At 40.9% G+C, this 19,938-nt stretch overlaps 1 protein-coding gene across 3 annotated transcripts in view; it reads right to left on the reverse strand.

The window, feature by feature from the left end:
- Window positions 1-19,938, reverse strand: part of RELN (reelin) — a 293,927-nt gene that overhangs the window by 120,860 nt on the left and 153,129 nt on the right. For 2 of the 3 annotated variants that reach the window (XM_035127390.3, XM_088652142.1), the window contains exons 11-17: window positions 15,222-15,367; window positions 14,120-14,167; window positions 8,701-8,852; window positions 6,059-6,171; window positions 5,241-5,449; window positions 2,461-2,589; window positions 677-786 (exon numbers count right to left, since the gene is read on the reverse strand). In XM_035127390.3, the coding sequence (XP_034983281.3) occupies window positions 677-786; window positions 2,461-2,589; window positions 5,241-5,449; window positions 6,059-6,171; window positions 8,701-8,852; window positions 14,120-14,167; window positions 15,222-15,367 (907 nt within the window). The remainder of the gene's footprint in view (window positions 1-676; window positions 787-2,460; window positions 2,590-5,240; window positions 5,450-6,058; window positions 6,172-8,700; window positions 8,853-14,119; window positions 14,168-15,221; window positions 15,368-19,938) is intronic. The other variant, XM_035127392.3, reaches the window with a different exon arrangement.

The raw sequence follows: 19,938 nt of genomic DNA on the forward strand, positions 1-19,938 counted from the left end.
CACTCAGGATTAAAATTAAACCAGCCATACTCCTAAACCCACTCTGAAAAGTCAGTTTAAACACAATTGTAAAAGTGAAAATAGGAGTGTGTGGTTGATTTCACCCAGACTGATGTAGTGATGGTTAGCTGTAATATTTAAACCCATGCAGAGAAGTGTCTGGGCAGTTTCTGTAGAAGAGACAGGGTGAGTGAAGAGAAACATCTGGACCTGGCCAGAGAAACCATTCCTGCAACTCCATATGTGGCTGTGCAAGAGGCCGCATGCATTATTATTAATTTTTAAAATTACATACGTAAATCAAGTTTATGCTTTCAAAACAATTTCTAGGATAACAAAAGCTCATCAACTTCAAAAAAGCTCAACAACTTAGGTCAGCTCTCACGCATGTTCCCTTCATCAAATCTGGCCCTCTTTGAAAAACATTTGGGCACCCCTGGTGTATGTATTTGCCTGCTTCAGTGCATGATGTTATATCTTAAGATTCTGCAAGCCATTTAAATTGGAAAAATGATATTTAGCCTCACTTTAATAAAAAACAACAACACCTGGGGGGGGGAGTGCTTAAGAAACTGGGATCCCTACAATTTTTATCATATTGTGAAATCACTGAGAAGAGAGCACAGACAATAAGCACTATTGAGGCACAATGATGATGGTAATGAATACTACTAACTGTTGTCAATTGCCCACATGTTTCCCAGAATTGGTCCTGTTTGTCTCCATCGAATCCTGGTATCTCTGGTTAATGCTGCATTTGGAAGTGGAATAGTTATTCGGTTCCACCTGAAACAAACATATGAGCCTTCATGCTTTGAAACTTACAAGTCGATTTAGAGTTATAATAGTGTCAAGCTCATACCAAAAAAATTCCTTCAGTAGCACCTTAAAGACCAACTAAGTTTATATTTTGGTATGAGCTTTCGTGTGCATGCACACTTCTTCAGATACACTAGAAACAGAAGTGTCAGACCCTATATATATACAGAGGGTGGTGGGGGTGGGTGGGAATGGGAGATGGGCTGATGGGAGTGGTAAACCTGTAGATGGGTGTTAATGGCTGCTGATGGCTGCAATTAGTCCTGGGCTGAGGTGCTAAAGAAAGCTTGATCATGCATAATGAGATAAGAATCCGATATCTCTATTCATCCCAGGTGCTTCCATGGTTTTAAGCTTGGTAATGATTTCCAATTCAGCAACTTCCCTTTCCAGTCTGTTCCTGAAATTTCTCTGTAATAAAACAGCTGCTTTGAGATCTTGTATAGAATGCCCTGGGAGATTGAAGTGTTCTCCTACTGGTTTTTCAGTCTTATGGTTCCTGATGTCAGATTTATGTCCATTTATCCTTTGGCGTAGGGTTTGGCCTGTTTGTCCAATATAGAGAGCTGAAGGGCACCGTTGGCATTTGATGGCATACACACACACACACACACACACACACACACACATATATATATATACATACACACACACACATATATATATACACATATATATATACACCCTCTGTATATATATAGGGTCTGACACTTCTGTTTCTAGTGTATCTGAAGAAGTGTGCATGCACACGAAAGCTCATACCAAAATATAAACTTAGTTGGTCTTTAAGGTGCTACTGAAGGAATTTTTTTATTTTGCTTCGACTCAGACCAACACGGCTACCTACCTGTAACTAAGCTCATACCAGTTGCAGATGCTTCATTTACTCACAAAGACAAAGGGTATCCGAGTATTTAAGGATCACAGCGTCTTAAACTCTAGGAGCATGTGGAGTGGATAGAGTAGCTTAAGTCCAAACACATGCAACTGTATTTGCATATATTCATTCCTTAATATCCTTGCCTCACTCTCCCCACTCCAAATCTAAATTTAGCTTGTAAGCTCTCTGGCTATCATCACTGAAGCAGATTATTCTAGCTGCTCTCAATCCTTCAAATTATTGTTATACAAATAGGAACTTTGGAAACAATTCTGGAACGAACATATAATGTTCAAGGAAAGTAAAGTAAGAGCCTTTATGCCAAATCCTTATTATACTGGGATTTGCCCATACTTGAGGAAGCCTTAATGACATCACTCATAAAAGGTTTACTTTACACTTGTAATGTAATTTTATTGCTGCTTAACGAGGACTCGTGTATATAGCCATTTAGGTTTGAATATGCAGATGGAGTGAACCATAAGCAACTGTTTAGGCTTGATATAATTCTTAAGAAATTCATGTTTATTTAATAGATTTATCAAATCATTTTTCAGTTACTATGGCTCCTGAAAACATAAGGTTGTCCTTCTTACAATTAAAACAACCTGAGGTGAATAAAATTTCTTAGCATAACATCAGCTGCCTTCCTCCATTTGCCACAAAGAAGAGCTAACACCCTGGCATTATATCCGTTGCACGAGCAATTTCCTCTTGCATAATTCTTGCACTAGAGCTATTTGGGGAGTGAACTTCCTTACCCGCTGTAGTTTTCGGAGGCATAGACTGTGCTGTGAGGAAGGTGAGACCCGACACATGTCTCTGGCAAACATTCAGAATGAAGTAAGGACCAGGATCGGCCATGGTTGGTGGAGAACTCCAAACTGACACTAGGAACCCAAAGAAACAGAGAAGTAAAATGGGCTATTCATCCCACACTAACTGCGATTAATAGCAAGAACACACAAAAGCTTTAAAATCATGGCTTATTGAATAATTGATCCCCTGGATGCTGAAGTATGAAATGCCTGTGAGTGCTGAACATTCAAGATGAAACAGACATGAAGCACGGTGCGTTAAAAGACGAGATGGTAACCCTTGTCAGAAAGTGTTTAGCTGATGGGTGTGAGAGCAGTTTCTGCAAGTCTGACTTACCCAGCAGGCTGTTGTTTTTTGCATTGGGTTTAAAGAGGATTGATGCCAGTACTGGTGTGTCAAGAAGGAGGCAGACCAAAGGGAAACTGATAGGTAAGGCCTGTGTGCTCCTACTGCTAATAGGTTTCTCAAACCATTTTGTGGAGGGGTCATGAGGCTGAGCTGGCAATTGAGTTGGCTTATTTATATTTCATAAGTTCAGAACAATCAGGGATAAAAGGCCAAGCTGTGCACGCATGTTATATTCCACAGAAGCACAGAAATATAGTAGGCATACGAGAATAGCTGTCTTCTTGATCAAGAAGCTGCATAGTGGACAATCTCAGCCTCCTCCCAAGTAGCCGAGAAGCTCAAAAGGTGGCGGCCGGGGGGGGGGGGGACAGGAGGATTGCAGTGTGTATAGATGTTAGACCTATATCAGGCTACTCTGCCCTTGAGAAGGAACAGCTTCCCATGCATCTCCAAGAAGCATTCTAGTGGGTGGAGGTGGGTACGGGGTATAAGAAGTACACGTGTGAGAGACCTTAGCTAAGGAGATATATATTCACATATTGGAGCAGTTCAGGTGATCACATCTTAGGTTAGATATGTGTGGCACACACAACCTCTTCCAAATCTCCTGATGACTGCTCCCAATGGCCAAATAGCACTGGGTATAAAATATTGCCCTGTAGCACCCCAGAGCATAACTTCTCAGGGGTGAAAAGGCAAGCTCCCAGTGATGCTCTCTGGACTTGACCACATAGGTAGGGCTGGAACCACTGGAAAACAGATCCTTCAATTCCTATCCCATGGAGCTGGTCCAGGAGGATGCCAAGGTCAACATTATCAAAAGCTTCAGTGTGACTGAGAAGCAGGAGTGAGGTTGTACTTCCCTTGCTCAGTTCTAGGTAAAGGTGACCAAGGTCAGCTTGGTCCCAAGGCCAGACCAGAACCCAGATTGATCTTTGTCATCCAAGATTGCCCTGCTGCAACCATCTCCACCGACGTCCATAACGAGGAGGAGTGTATTTGTGAGTGGTCAATAGTTAATCCAAAGTTCTTTCAGCATGAACCACCTCACCTCTGAACTTTTAAAGTATTTTACTTCCACTCATTATAAAAAATAAAAGCACTTTCAGTACATACTTTTGGAATAAGCACAAGTCACATTCTGTGAGCTTTCAACTAATTTGGGAAATATTGAAAGAAATGTAGCCTTTTGAAAAATGTCTGTGTAGAATAATTTAAGCAGCGCAGTTTAATTCTAATAGCCTCATTTTAAGTTCTGCAAATGAAGCATTAAAACAAATTAATAATTCATCAGCCTGGCGCCAAATAGCCAGCACATGGCTTATCCAATTCAGAATAATTTATTTGGAATATGACTTTACTTGAAGAATGTCTTTCCGCACAATTATTGTGTGTGTGATATTTTAAATGTAAATTAAAATAGCTTATGAGGCTTCAGTGATTTCATTTGAGATGAAATTATATGCATACCTTTGAGGACCACATTTACTCCATATTCTACTATATTCCTAGTCATGAAATGATAGTACTGCTAAAAAAACTATGCTTTGGTGGACAATGAGATTTGCATGGTGAAATTATTTTTGAAATGTAGATGAGGTTTGTGGGAAGTTAGCAGTTCTTTTAAAAATGAATAAAGCAAAACAAACTCCCTGAATCGGAGCCACTATGTGAGTTGAAAGGAGATCTTTCAAAAAAGATCAAAGACTGTATTGAAAAACTCTACTATGAAGCAGGAAATTATGCTTGTACCTGTACCTTAAAAGAGAAATTCATTTTAAAAGGACTGTTCTAATTGTAGATCTCTACTGAGCATAGTCTACCAAAATACAGAACACCTACATTTGCATATGTAGAACACATATGGCCAACTAAGGGTTCCCAAGACGTCACCTGCGGAAGTTGGCCAAAACTTTCAAACCTATCTTATGCTTTTATTGTCTTAAGCTGAAGAAAATAGATGCCAAAGTTTTACATAAACCTACAGAATGCTGTTGTCTTTCACATGTGGCTTGGCTCACATTAATATTTCTGACACATGGTGTGACTTGGCTTGCATGCAGAGGTGGATGGGACCTTGTGAGACCCAGAAAGAAAGCAGATGGGGCCATGGGAGGGAAGGTAGGAAAGGGGAAAGCCAGAGCCAGTGAGCTATGTTCTTCTCTCCTACTATGTTCCCTCATTCTGCTTATCTTGCTACCTCAGCCCATTCATGGTGAAAAGGGTCCATGGATGGTCCCTTGTTCAGGAGCCCTCAGATCCTAACACTAGCTCTGCATAAATGCACCAAGGAGCACAGGGAGGCAGTTTGATAAAAGCTATAATTGTTAAAAGAAATAAACAATTACATTAAAAAATAAATAAATGCAATTACCTGTTGCCGGGTTGGTGAGTTCCACAACCCAAGTTAATAGAAAACTGTATCATATGCGTTACAGTGGTAGGAAGCACTGGCAGGACATGGAAGTAATCAACTGCCCAGACATTTCTGTTATGCCCTTGATGATTCTTCTGCTTGAGACAGAATTTGGTAGCTGGAGTCTGCAGCTCTGGACTGATGACAACCGACACCAAAGATGGAACCTTCAACAGAAATCACATTAATTACATTTCTATACTCTTATTTCTGTGTTTTATTTGTGAGATACATAAATTATAGACTAATAAATTATAGACTGATTGATAGGGACATATAGACACACACTCTCTCTTTCTCTCAAATACATATAAATACATACAAACTGTGTTAGAAAATGTTTGTTCCAAAAGCAGTACTTGCACATTAGTCATCTCTATTCTCTTATTTTTGTTGTACCTATACTACAGGAATAGGTCCAAGAGTCATTCTCATACTCCCACAGAGGTTGGGAACCATGACTTTGTTAGGCAGGCAAGGATGAACAGAATTCGTAGCCATCTTATTGAACTACAATTCCAAGAATTTTTATAAATCACCATCGTGCTAATTTCACAACTATTTTAATAGTCCTCGAAAGTCTTTTTACCTGAGTAGGCTCCTCCAAACTTGCCTCAAATTTGGGAATAGTTTAGGAAACAGGAAGGGGGGTACAGAGGAATGGGGAATTGGTGGAAATCCCCTCCGTTCCTGATATATGAATGGAGGATCAATTTAGGAGCCAAGCATTTGTCGCCTGAGTTGTGCTACCTTCAGGATTTGTTTTGAACTCTTACCCTATAAGAAGTGTAGGTCATTGTATCCAGATTTAAGTGATCTTTTCTTCCTTCAATCTTTGCATACAATACGACGTCACTTTCATGGGTTTGTCCAGCTTCACAGCTTCCACCTGAAGCAATGTGTATATTGGTGGAGTTAACTATTTAACAGTCAGTTGTATATTAAAATCTTCTCACTTTACATACAAACAATTGTGAAAATGACAGTCGCCAAACATTGTTAAGTTGACGTGTGCAACATTTGAAACAAAAGTCAAGGCCACTGAAATGCAGCAAATGCAGCAATAGAACACCCATCCCAAAATGAGGTTTAAATAAAGAGTGATGAGAACCACATGCTTGGAAGTTAAAAGAAAAAGAAAAGAAAGCCACTCTGTGTAGAAAAGAAGCACGTTATCCTGACTATTTCATAATGTTCTGCTGGTTTTCTATATGCAGAAAGGTTGATTTCACATAGTATTTAAGCATGCAGATTCTTATCTGCCGCTTGAAGTTTACAGTCCCAACAAGATTGTTCTGTGGGATTATTCTGGATGCAGTTCAGCTCCTATATTTTAAACTCAAATTAAAATTTACTTCCATCCTCCTAATATTTCCCCCACTTGAATACTCAACCAAGTAATTTTCACACAATGATTTTCAATGTGATCATAAAAGTCTACAGTCTTTCTTGCTGAGCCAACAGCTTTGCCCAAGAGTTCAGAAGGTCGACTAAAGTGTCTTTCCTGTTTTTCATGCAGGTGTGCATATCCTGAAAGACCTGGAAATGCAGAAATCTCCCCTTCCTGTGCTTTTTTTTTTCTTTTGTACATTATGCAGCACAGAGGAGACGTGACAATTCAGAGCAAATATCAGAGAACTTCCACTTCCAGTAAGAAAGGCTGTTTACTCTTTTTGACATAAAAGGCTGCTTCATCGGAAAAGCAAATTTATTCTCTGTTTCCTTTACTGTCTTTCCATTTCACATTAATGAACACAGTGTTGAAAGAATAAGCTCCACATGTAGTTTACCTGATCTGTAGAGCTTGCAAAACAACATTCCTGGAAAAAGTGTCGCAAAGACAAAGTGTGTGATTTTGCCATTGAAATCTTCTGCTTGTTGGTTCCCACTACCGGTACCAAAAAGAGTTACAAAACTCCAGTAATTACAGCTCTCTTACTAAGAGAGGCAGATGGTTCTGATTTTGTATCTATGCCCCCTGCTTGCTATCTCATCTGCTGTCTTCGCAAAGTGTTAACCAAAGTAACAACCACCCATTTGTGGAAGTCCTGCCCGTACAAGATTTCCAAAAGCATTTCAGCATGAGGTTGTACAGAATACTTTTCTGTCTGGGTTAGGTTGCTTTTAAACCACAGGCAAATCATTATTGTAATAGCTCATTACCGGACTAGCTAGAAAAAATGGGAAGGCACAAAATGCAGGAGGAAGGAGGAGGAAGAAGAGTGACCACCAGTATATCTATCAAACCCTGTCCAACACCTTTAAAATACAGATTCTTCTTCTGGGACACTAAGAAATAACCAACTCGAGCCTTTGGCCTCCAATTCTGTTGCAAAAAAAATGCTCCTCAAAAACACTGTCTCTGACTCTAGCCATGACACTAGGTTCACACACCTCCCATCCCACTGGAAATGTAGCAGGTGAAGTAGAAACAGAAGCTGGAACTCGATGTTATGATTAATACAGGTCCAGTTTTCTACCTCCTCCTAGGTAGTAAAATTTACTCAGATCCTGATGTCATCATATAGCATATATTTCTGCCCCCACCAGCCAGTGCTGTAGGGTTTGGAGGGGGAAATGCACAGAGTTATGAGGTCAGAAGACACAGGACTCAGCTAGATTGGTAAGGAAAAAGTGTTTTATATGTGTTGTATATGCGTGGGTGGCGCTGTGTCTAAACCACAGAACCTAGGGCCTGCTGATCAGAAGGTTGGTGGTTTGAATCCCCACGATAGGGTGAGCTCCTGTTGCTCGGTCCCAGCTCCTGCCAACCCAGCAGTTCGAAAGCATGTCAAGGGCAAGTAGATAAATAGGTACTGCTCCGACAGGAAGGTAAATGGCGTTTCCGTGTGCTGCTCTGGTTCGCCAGAAGCAGCTTTGTCATGCTGGCCACATGACCTGGAAGCTGTCTGCGGACGAATGCTGGCTCCCTCGGCCAGTAAAGCGAGATGAGCGCTGCAACCCCAGAGTCGTCCGCGACTGGACCTAATGGTCAAGGGTCCCTTTACCTTTTATATGCAATATAACACTGTGACACAAGATGATGCTGTGGAGTATTGCCTTTCCCTACTGGATTTCCCTGTATGAGTTTACAACGTGATTAACTAAATCGCTTCTTTGACATGTCTAGATCCAGTCCCATTATGGAAGGTCCCATTCTAGTTTCGTCAAAAGCACTTGTGATAACTGCTTTCTGGTGAATTCTTAGTAGCAAGTGACAGTGAGAAAATGCTGGAAGGAAGCCTGCCAAACCAAGGGTCAAGGATAGTCGAGGCAGTGAGGATCAAGAGCTGCACAGATTCTGAAAAGGATAGGCACTCAGACAGAAGGACTGACTGGTTGTAACACACTCTCCAAAAGAATAACCTTTTCTCATCGAGTGTGGACATACCAAAACATACTAATGGCTCATACTCACCCATGCTGAAATAAAACCTCAGATTTCCGTAACCTGTAGTGTCCATATATGGAGTGCACAGCTTTCTCTCTCCATCTCTGAGAAAAACAGCTGATGAACCTGATTCCAGGGTTCCACATTCAGTGCCGATTACAGCTCCAGATATATCCCACCTGAAGACATTAGCCAAGATGTAATAATAATAATAATAATAATTTATTTATATCCCGCCCTCCCCAGTCAGAACCGGGCTCAGGGCGACTCGCACCAATAAAATTACAATAAAACATAAAAAGCAATTAATTAAAATACAGATTAAAATACAGTATTAAAATTTAAAATGCAGTCTCATTTTGAGTAGTCAAATTCAAGCCATGAGGGAGGAAAAATGCAGGGGTCAGACTGAGTCCAACCCAGAGGCCAGGCGGAACAGCTCTGTCTTGCAGGCCCTGCGGAAAGATGATAAATCCCGCAGGGCCCTGGTCTCCTGTGAAAGAGCGTTCCACCAAGTTGGGGCCAATACTGAAAAGGCCCTGGCCCTAGTAGAGGCCAATCTAGCCACCTTATGGCTCGGGATCTCCAGAATATTGTTGTTTGTGGACCTTAAGGTCCTCCGCGGGGCATAACAGGAGAGGCAGTCCCGTAGATACGAGGGTCCCAAGCCGCATAGGGCTTTAAAGGTCAAAACCAGCACCTTAAACCTGATCCTGTACTCCAATGGGAGCCAGTGTAAGAGTTAGGGCTATTTCACACATTATGTAGAAGCAATCCTTGGTACTGAGTATAGACTCAACAGGAAACCATGGCCAATATGACAGTATGTTCAGGCCTGCTGTGTATGTATTTTGTTTTTCTTCCTGATTTACTACCAATATTTGTTCTCATATTATAAGTGGTCTCCTGTGATATTGTTATATTTAATGTATTAACTGTTTCATCTGAGGTAGAAAGGTGGGGTACAAATGTCTTTAAATATATAAACGTATCTTACAATTTATAGCTAAAAGGTCATGTAAAGTGGCCCTTGGTCCTAAAAGCAGCAAACTTACATTAATTAATTAAAGCATATTCAGGATTTTTTGGTGGAGGGGCACCAATAACAGTGTCCAAAGCAGAGGAGGAGGAGGAGGAGGAGGAAGAAGAAGAAGAAGAAGAAGAAGAAGAAGAAGAAGAAGCATGACAAGATTTGAAATATGTTCATCATTGAAAATAGCTATATGTTTGACAAAAATTATTATGAATATTATAAACCTTTTAAAAGGTTTTATGCATTGTGTGACCAAGCTGCTTGTCCCACTCTTGGCAATGGCCTCAATGATGGATGGAAAGGTTAAGAATAAGCAAAAAGCAATGATGGAATAGGCATTTTAACTGCCACTAAGGAGCAGAATTGAGGGAAGGATTAGAGCCGTCTTCCCTCTTTGTCAGTCTTGATGACCCTTTACCTAGTATACGGCATTGAGAGAGCACTATATATATATATATATATATATATATATATATATATATATATTCTGTATTCTTGAGGTGTCTAAGCAGTGCAGACCAGTCTTCAGTGGCAAGCTGCTCTGCAATGATTTAGCTGGGGATTTTTCACAGAGGGCAATTGTATCCCTTCAGAACTTTCAGCCACCTCAGGCTGTGGAGAAGCAGTGAATTAAAGTACAGATGCAGTCCATTCATCTTGCAATTCTTCCTTTGCCTTTTTAGTTGCAGTTTCCATTTTAGTCTCTTTGGGATCATGTTGAAAGGAGAAATCAGGCATGGACCTCCCACAGGTACTCATGAAAAGCAATGTGGGGCCTCACAAGCCAGCACCCACATCACACCAAATGGGTGAGCCCCCTTATTGCTGCACAAGATGCACAGCAGGGAATCTAATTACACAAGGCTCACTATCTTGTGTTCATGGAAGAGATAACACTCACATCATCTGGGTTCTCAATGGCAAAAGCATAGGTTGCCTAGAGAAGTTCCCCCCCCCCTGTTCTCTTCAGACTGATGATGATAAATACCAACAGCAACACCTTTGCTTTTATAAATGAATTGTTATATCTGTTATATCTAAAAGTCTTAGATTGGTGCCTCCCAGATGGGTTCCTGGACATTTGAGGACATCGTCTTCCATTTATCCAAAGGACATAAAGAGCTTCAGACATGGTAGGTTTCCTTGGAAAGCAACGGCAGAAAATGCAGTAACATTTTATGAAGGCCTCTCAGTGGTTAGAGAGAAAGACAATAATAATTTTTTGAAGGTATACTTTTTTGGCACCGGACAGTAGATTCCACGTGTCTAAAGTCTACTCACTACTTGTCTAGGACATGCACCCATACCTTCAAGAACATCCTGGAACTACAAAGAACCTTCAAAAAGCAGGTTCTGCATATTTTTAGGAGCAAGAACAGGGCTGGTTCCACCATGCAGCACATGGAAGCTATCGGCATTGGGAGGGATGGAGGAATAGCTGGAGCCACTAGTTGGGTTCCACGTTCGACAAAAAATGCCTCTGCCACCATTGAGCATTGATCTATCAGAAAAGCTCAAAACATTCATTCAGTTGTTTGTATATGTGGGGATCATGCACAATATGTGAGACCCAGCTACTGGATTCTCATAGGCATCTATCTGGTTGTGAGAACAGGATGCTGGACTATATGGGCCACTGGCCTGATCCAGGAGGCTCTTTTTTATGTAGTTGCAGTTTCACTGAGAACACATCTTGAACCATGCCAATGTTAATCCACATTGCATAAAGTAGCATGTACATACATTTGGTACAAGCTGTATCAAATATTTTTCAATGCTTAGAGTTCAAGATGTACCTAATAATACATATACTTAATAAAAATTAAGTATCCGTGCAAATCATTATTATCATTGCAGACAGTTCCTTACATGGGACATTCTAATCATACAGTAATTACATAATTTCCTTTCTTCACAAAATTGCTGATACTATATAAATACAATCCAAACTAGTTTCTCAAGGTGGAATTTCAAATGTTTGCATGCCTGTAATTGTGGGCTCTTCCAAAGGCAAGGTGCCTAAGAGGTGCTGAAGTGGGTTTACTTAATCAGGATTGTTACTTTATTGGGATAACTCCCAGGAAACCAATTTGGACTAATGATAATGAGTGGCAGGGGCTGGTGTTTAATTGGAACAGCATTCACAAAAGATCCACTTATTAGGGATGTATTCTGCAATTAAAAGGGGGTTAATTGGTACTGGCATTTATCTGGATTTTCAATAACTGGTTAATTTCAGTTACTTCATTGTGCCTAAAGCTTGAGAACATTATTGGGCTGCAGGGAAAGTTTAAAAGTTCACAAGACAAACCATCATGCAATTCCCAACTAGTGTTTGGCATCTCCACAGAGCAAACAACACATAATGCATAGCCTCCAATATTTCACAGAGAGAAAATAGGAGCACTCTTGTGTGCTTGCAATATACCTATTCTCACACCAAGGATAACTTCTGGAACACATCATTACACACTGTTGAAGGCTATATACTGAATCTGCTACATATTGCACTCATTTATTCTGCAATAGCCTGTCATACACTGGCTTCTAAAGCAAAGATATTAGTTAGCAGGTCATAACAGTTTCCTTCTTATAAAAATGTAAGGAAAGCTTACACGAAAGCTCATACCTATGGCAAACTTAGTTGGTCTCTAAGGTGCTATTGGAAGGATTTTTTTAACTTATTGGTTACAGGTAGGTAGCCGTGTTGGTCTGGGTCGAAGTAAAATAAAAAAATTCCTTCAGTAGCACCTTAAAGACCAACTAAGTTTTTATTTTGGTATGAGCTTTCGTGTGCATGCTTTCGTGTGCATATCTGAAGAAGTGTGCATGCACACGAAAGCTCATACCAAAATATAAACTTAGTTGGTCTTTAAGGTGCTACTGAAGGAATTTTTTTATTTAACTTATTGTTTCGACTACGTCAGACCAACACAGCTTCCTACCTGTAACTAGGAAATGCAGTTTGTATTTAATTGTGGGCAAATAGCAGCAGGGTAACAGATAAATGAGAAAGAAGCAATAAAAGGTGCTGAATGAGAGAGTGAAATGATACAAACAATACGGAGCTAGGGAATATGTGAGCAGAGACACTTTGCAGGCAGAAGTGCCAATCAGGTCAGGTAGTGAAAAATGACAGGGAAACAACTAGGGTCAGAGTCTGAAGGAGAAGGAAAAACAACAAATCTGAAGAGAGGACCAGTGACTATAGTTACTGCTTGATTTACTCTGAAATGTAGGCCAGGGCATAGGAGAATTGCACAACAAAAGTCAAATTGTGTGGTCAACAAAAGGAGGAGAAAAAAACATGGTTAGTTTGAAAGTTGGTTTAAGAACTTTTTTTAGCTCAAACTAAAGGCTTTGGGGACCATACCTGTCCTTTTCACAGTAGCCACCTGCTCACATGGCCTGGGTAGCAGCAGCAGCACTTACACTGCATGGCGCTGTTTCCTCAAGGACACCAAAGTGAGGATATGAAACACTGCTCCTGCTCTCACATGACAAGGCTACATGGCAACATTATGAAGTCGAATCAGAGTGAGGAATACACAAGGAACATTGAATGCACTGAATGTAATCAGGGTGGAAGTTTTTTGGGGTGCGTGTGTGCTAAAACACACTTCTAGACTTAGGTAAAGGTAAAGGGACCCCTGACCATTAGGTCCAGTCGTGACCGACTCTGGGGTTGCGGCGCTCATCTCGCGTTATCTGCCAAGGGAGCCGGCGTACAGCTTCCAGGTCATGTGGCCAGCATGACAAAGCCGCTTCTGGTGAACCAGAGCAGCACACGGAAACACCGTTTACCTTCACGCTGTTTATCTACTTGCACTTTGATGTGCTTTCAAACTGCTAGGTTGGCATGAGCTGGGGCTGTGCAAGGGGAGCTCATCCCATCGCGGAGATTCAAACCGCCGACCTTCTGATCGGCAAGCCCTAGGCTCTGTGGTTTAACCCACAGTGCCACCCGCGTCCCTCTAGACATGGGTACCTTCAGACAACATTTGGTATTTGCAGCTTTCTTGAGGAAATGCCGATTCACATTGACATTTTTCCTTTTGTTTAGAACTCCAAGTCTGGCTCTTGCAATGAGCTCTTCTTTTATCCTCTTCACCATCTTGGATCTAAAAATGTTTGTGTCCCCGCCACCTCTCACGTTGCTTCACCCAGACCATCTACACCCAACATATCTAGAGGGTTTTCTCATCAGAATTGAATTCCCTAAATATTAGACTATGACATGAAGTAGATTCCGAACCGAGTTGATTTTGCTATTCAACAGTCACAGTATTTGACCAGATGATCACATCCAGTTGTTAGCCAGCAGGATCACTGCCTCGTGAGATAAAGGAAACACGAAGCCTGGAAGCGCCAGAGAAAGAATGAAGAGGATAGGAAAAAATACTGAATAGCTACCCATTCTCTGAACAGCGTCCATCCTGTGCATTGAATGAGGCAGGGATCCTGTGGAAAAAACAGCATGTGACCACAGAATTAAAGTACCGTACTCATCATACTATGTGTGAATAAGGGGTGGATGGCAATGATTCTTAATAATGAATACTGATACCAGGTCAATAATATCCTAGGCACCTTCCCTTATATAGACAGCATGAGCCCTGGTCTACAACTGATAAAGATGGCACAAATGGAGAAGAGGCCAGGACCGACACATTAATGGTAGAGAAATTATATGGGAGAGTCAGGGGCCTGATAGAGGTGGATGCAAAGAGTCGGTCAGGTTGCATCTGGGGAGGGTGCTTGTAGTTTATTTTGAATATTTAATTTTAAATGTGAAGCATTCATAGACCCATGAAAATCTTACTTGGTTCCCCAATTAAATATTCAGAACAGGCTATAATCAGCCAAAATTGTGTCTTTATCATCACCACTACCATCATAATCTGAAATCTGGAGGAAAGTTAAATGCTGGCCACCATTGTTATAGTATGTATTTCACATGTCATGGTGAAGCTGAACTGCAATACACAAGCCACCAAGGCAACACTCTACATCTTAATCCTACTTTTTTAAGAGTAACCTCTGCTTGCTTCAGTAAAATTTACTTCCACATGGAAAAAAAATTAAGATTTGTGGTGTTAGTCCCATAAACAACAATGGGAATGAGCACAAATATATGAAGTACATATATAATTCCAGTGGTATATGGGTTGCAACTTGAGAGATGCTTTCTAGGTACTTAATTGCAGAATTATCTCAAGATGTTTCTTCAAGATTCACTGTCAGTTAATACTGGGTGTTAGAGTTTTGCTCATGATAGCAGTGATTTTGCCATAGAAAAGTGAGACATTTAAAAAACTCAATATATCATTTTGGAGCCACTGACCCTTCTTGACTTATTCATCTCTAAAATTTAGAGGGGGAAACACTTTCCTGACAGTATTTTATCAATATAGACATATGTTGCCAACAGCAAGAAAAAGTGCTTCTCAGCTGAAGCTTCTTGATTTCCCCCCAACCCCGAGAGTAATGCCACATGCATCTTTATAACACTCACCCTTTGGGCTGGCTCTCAAACTCTTCTGCCCACTGTTCCTGGGCATCTTCAGTAGAAAGATCGACATCTCGCGTTGTGGCAAAATTCAACTCATTGCCTTCTGTTCCATGGAAATAAATTGCATTCCCATCTGACTGACAGCTATGCTGCAGATAAAAGGAGCGTGCAGGAGGTATCTATTAAATCGGTTTTGTAACAGCAGCTTTCGACAACTCTGAGAAAGCCATTAAATTATTTAGCAACTGGCTGATTACAGAAGCTAAACCAAAAAGTGAAAGAAAGAGAAAATGTGCACTTAATTCTTCTATATGTATCTTGAATAATTTATAAATTACTGTCAGTATTCAGTCACTTGTAGGGCTGCTTCCAACAATACTTTTCTCTATCTGCAACATTGCTAAAAGTTGTAACACTTAATATCTATATATATATATGTCAAATACAAATGGTTCTGTAGCACAGTAAATAAAATGTTAAACCACAAGCTATGAGTGCTCTAGGTGACAAGATCATGATGCCCTTCTGCTAAGCAAATGCTTTGAAGTGAACCTGGGTCTTGCTCCTAAGCCTCTATGATCATCTCAATGGGGCTACAGCAACACCATGTGAAGGTTACACATGTACAATGCATGCAACTTGTACCCTCAATCTGAAGTTTGAGCTGTCTAACTATCTGAATACTCAATCCACACTAATCACCAAACCAATAATCCGGCCTCATTTGAGATACAGCCAGAAAGATATCCAAGTTTTGCCAGCAGAGCATGCAAATTCAAGTAGGAAAAGCCCTTCCTTGTGAAAGAAAAATGCAGATAATTTACTGGTTGACACCACAAATAGAAAACAATGGTGGAAAATCCTCTGGGAGACAGTCAGTTAATCAGTTTGCTTTGAATCTCAGAAAAATCCGACAGAACAGGATACAGGTAAAGACAATATCTTGTAATTTTGTTTGCCTGTTTTGAGAACTGTTTTATCAGTAGTGATCGGGGGTTGCTGTAAATGTTAGTTGAGGTAGGCCAAAGGAATGTAATGCAAGCAGAAGAAAACACAAACAAGCAAAGAAAATACAAACAATCAGATGCCATACACTTGTTTTAGTTATACAAATAAAGGACAATTTCACAGGACTTTCCTTAGTGACTTTTGCAAACATCCTATGTTGTTTTCCATGTTGAAGTTGACTAACAGCATCAATAAGCTGCTGGAACAAGAAGGGAAACAATATCCCTGACCAGCTGGACAGAATAAAGGGGGGGAATCAGATAAATGAATAAACCTACAGATAAATGTATTTGGTGGTGTACCTCAGCACCCCAGTCCTAATTCCTCAAAAGTAAATGGCATAAATCCCCATGGACCTCTGAGGGGCTTTTTCCTTAGGCTAAGTCTACATTAGCGGCTTGAAATGCTGCAATGTTGTTTCCCCCTGCTGAGTTTGCAAGTCACTTTCTCTCACTGCTCTTCACAACTGAGCAGGAGTGGGAATATCTTCATCCACTGATTTCTTTCTCTGTGCAATGGCTGCTTCTGTATTCAAATTGGATGGAAGCTGGTTTGAGGGAAAGTGCATTAAAGAGGAATGTTTCTTGAAAAACAACAGAATACACATGAATTGTGGCCAATGCCATGTGAACCTGCCTTAATAAAACCTGTGACGGGAGCACACCAGACCTGCAGCAAGCAGTAATGTTAACAAACCCTTATTTGAAAAGCTGTAGCTCTGATTTGGTAACAAAAGCCAATCTTGCACAAGATCACTGAAAACTGCAGCTGCCCATGCGCTGAATGTCTGTGCGAACTGGTCCAGCATGGCACCCAAACTGTGTCTGGACAAGCGCAGGAATGCAGGACAGAGCAGAAACCAAGTGACTTGATCAAGGCCACAAGGCACCTCAGATAGTCGTCAAAACAGGCTGCTGATCCTACAGTTCTTCCAACTCAAAGGGCCATCTTACAAATGCAGAGGAATAGAAACAGTGCCAAAGGGGACACATTAAATTTTCATCAAAATAAAGAAGGGTAGTGAAACTGGTAGAATGTACTGTTTCGCCCTTTTCAGGCCAAAAGTCTCATTACAGATGAATAAAGCGCAATACATCTAAGGTTTGAAATCTCTGTCTCTTTTCCATGCTTTTTTATGCTTATAACTGTAAATCAATAAGCCTGGTTGCCCCCCCCCCCTCTTTCCCTTGGCTATATAGTTTCTCATTGCTTGACAAGCAGAACACAGTGTAACTAAGTGATGCAGCTTTGCCAGTTGGAGAGGCATCAACAGGAAACATCCGTGCTAAATTCCTCAGTCTAACAGATTTTGAGCTTCAGTTGTAGGGTTGCATCTTCCTGAGGATGCTCCTGAATGAGTGACTTCACCTCTGGGCTTTCAAAACATTTGCTGCCTCCTCTACCAACATTTAATTAGGCTTAAATAATAATAAAAAAACACTGATGTTCCTCTTCCTAATAACTCTCAGTGGCCTAATGGACATGATGATTCTTTCAGACAGCTGTAGCCTCACAATTTATTTTTTGGCGACTGGTTACACTGGAATGAGTATATCGGGCATTTGGGTGGTGCCAGCTTGCAAAGGGCTGGTGGCAGATGGAGAGAAATCTGCCCATCGTGCTTGCACCTTTACATGAGTGGAGAGTCATCCATTTCCCCCATTAAGGGGATGTCACTCAGCCCACCCAGCTGGAAAAGAGGGTTGCTGTTTTTTAAGAGCCTGGCTAGCCGGTTGCATTAGATACAAATGCAAAGGGCACTTTAAAACAGAAGGCAAACTACCATTTGTAGGCAAACTGAAACCGCACTGTTTCAACAGCAGCCGGGTTTTTTTTATGGCTGCAATATTTTAAGTGATTATTTTTGCCACTTCAGATTGCTCCTTAGAGAGGAGAGGGTGTTGTGTGTGTGTGTGTGTGTGTTTTTAAATTAAAGTCTATGCAATGCAAACAGATTAGACATGAGGAGGAAAGGAAAGAAAAATTAGGATGGAGAAAATTAATTAAAATGGCACTGTCTGCAGAGTCATAAATTAGATATTGTTTCTTGCTGGGAATGAGTTATGCTAGTGACTGGAATTTTTAGATTTTAAATCTGATAGCAGATTGATGGAAGGATCCAATGATCATAAACTCAAATCTATGCACAGTAACATACTTAACAGTCTAATTGCTGTTATTCAGAATTAAGTGGTTACATGGATTTGAGTATGGGTGATTCAGGATGAATCTCTTTCCATAATTAAAAGAAATACCCAGCTAGGATTTAAAACTACTCTGCAAGAAGTAAAGCAAGATTTTAATCACTTCTTACATGCTAGATTTCTATATAATTTAACCCTAGATACAAAAACTAGCTATACAGACTGACATCTACAAATGGTCATTTCCCCACTCCAACACACAACTATCATATGGAGGCCACTAGAGATATCTGTGATGCCTGTTCCACATAGATGCTTGACATATAAATGTGTGTTGTCACATGGCTTGGCCACATTTAATGGAAAGTCTCCGGCATGGTCACAAGGAGAAAGGAAACTTCCACTTCGGTTTTAGATGAACGACAGTTTAGTGCATCACCCAAAAACCTTAAACTGTGGCTTCCATTAACCATAGTTAAGACCACAGTTAATTTTCTGCTGTACATTTCCTACTGCAGGTTACCACTGAAATTCAAGCATTAGAAACTTTTTGTTATTTTAGCATTATTTACAGAAACATTCTGATACATGTGTCAATTGCTGATGTGACTTCAGAACCCTCTGCTAGTGATCTCCCTGATAATGACTTAGAGCCAGAATCTCGTAGGTTTCAAATCCGTCAGACACAGAGTCTCAGGGAGAACTTGCTAAAGGGTAATCACCAGTTACTGAATTACCATGTGGGCCGCAGGGAAGCAGTTGCAAGGGAGAGTCAACTTTAAAGTACAGTATAACCCTTCCTGTGCTTCCTAATTTCCCCCAGAAATACCCACTCTCGTTTCCCTTGCTACAAAGCCAGGCTTACTGCTGGGTTTTTACCTGGCTGAGGGGTCGGGGGGGGGTCGGGGAAACAGCTCAAAAGATTCTTTAGATGACTGTGATAATATAACTTTTATATTGCTTGTATGAATTATTAATAATTAATAAAACTTTTAAAATAAAAAAACACACAAACCAAAGTAATCAAGGAGAGCATTTGCAAATAAGAAGTGGGGAAGATTCTGCCTTCTGCTTCATCTCTTTTGCGCGCGCGTGCACACACACACACACACACCAATTTGGGGTTCGTTCAGATCTACTTCCTGCTATGCCTGGGAGCTCTCCCAGGTCCTGCAGCATTTGAGTCTCACTGGTTCTCTATAGTCTTACTAATTGTTTCTTCCTGACTCTAGGTTAATTTCCCCAGTACTTTTTTTTTACACTTTGTATGTGCACAGCCCCACCAGAAAAATAACACTGATAACATTTGACTGTAGCAATTAAGGAACGATAACTTTACTTAATGCAACCTGTGAGGGACAAGGGATACAGGGAAGTCCCTCCCATCTTAAGTTCCAGCCCATCCCCAAGCGCTGGGGAGAGCAGGGAGAGCTCTGCCTCCAGCGGAGAGTCAGTAAGTGGTGTCCGAGGCTCAGGCAAGGTTGCGGAGCCCATGCCCCAGGTGGGACAGGAAGGTGTGAGCACGGGGGGAAGGCCAATTCCCCCAACTCCGGAATTGCGACGCAAAC

This window comes from Zootoca vivipara, chromosome 9 (assembly GCF_965207765.1).
Source record: "Zootoca vivipara chromosome 9, rZooViv2.hap1.1, whole genome shotgun sequence".
Taxonomy (NCBI): Eukaryota; Metazoa; Chordata; class Lepidosauria; order Squamata; family Lacertidae; genus Zootoca; species Zootoca vivipara.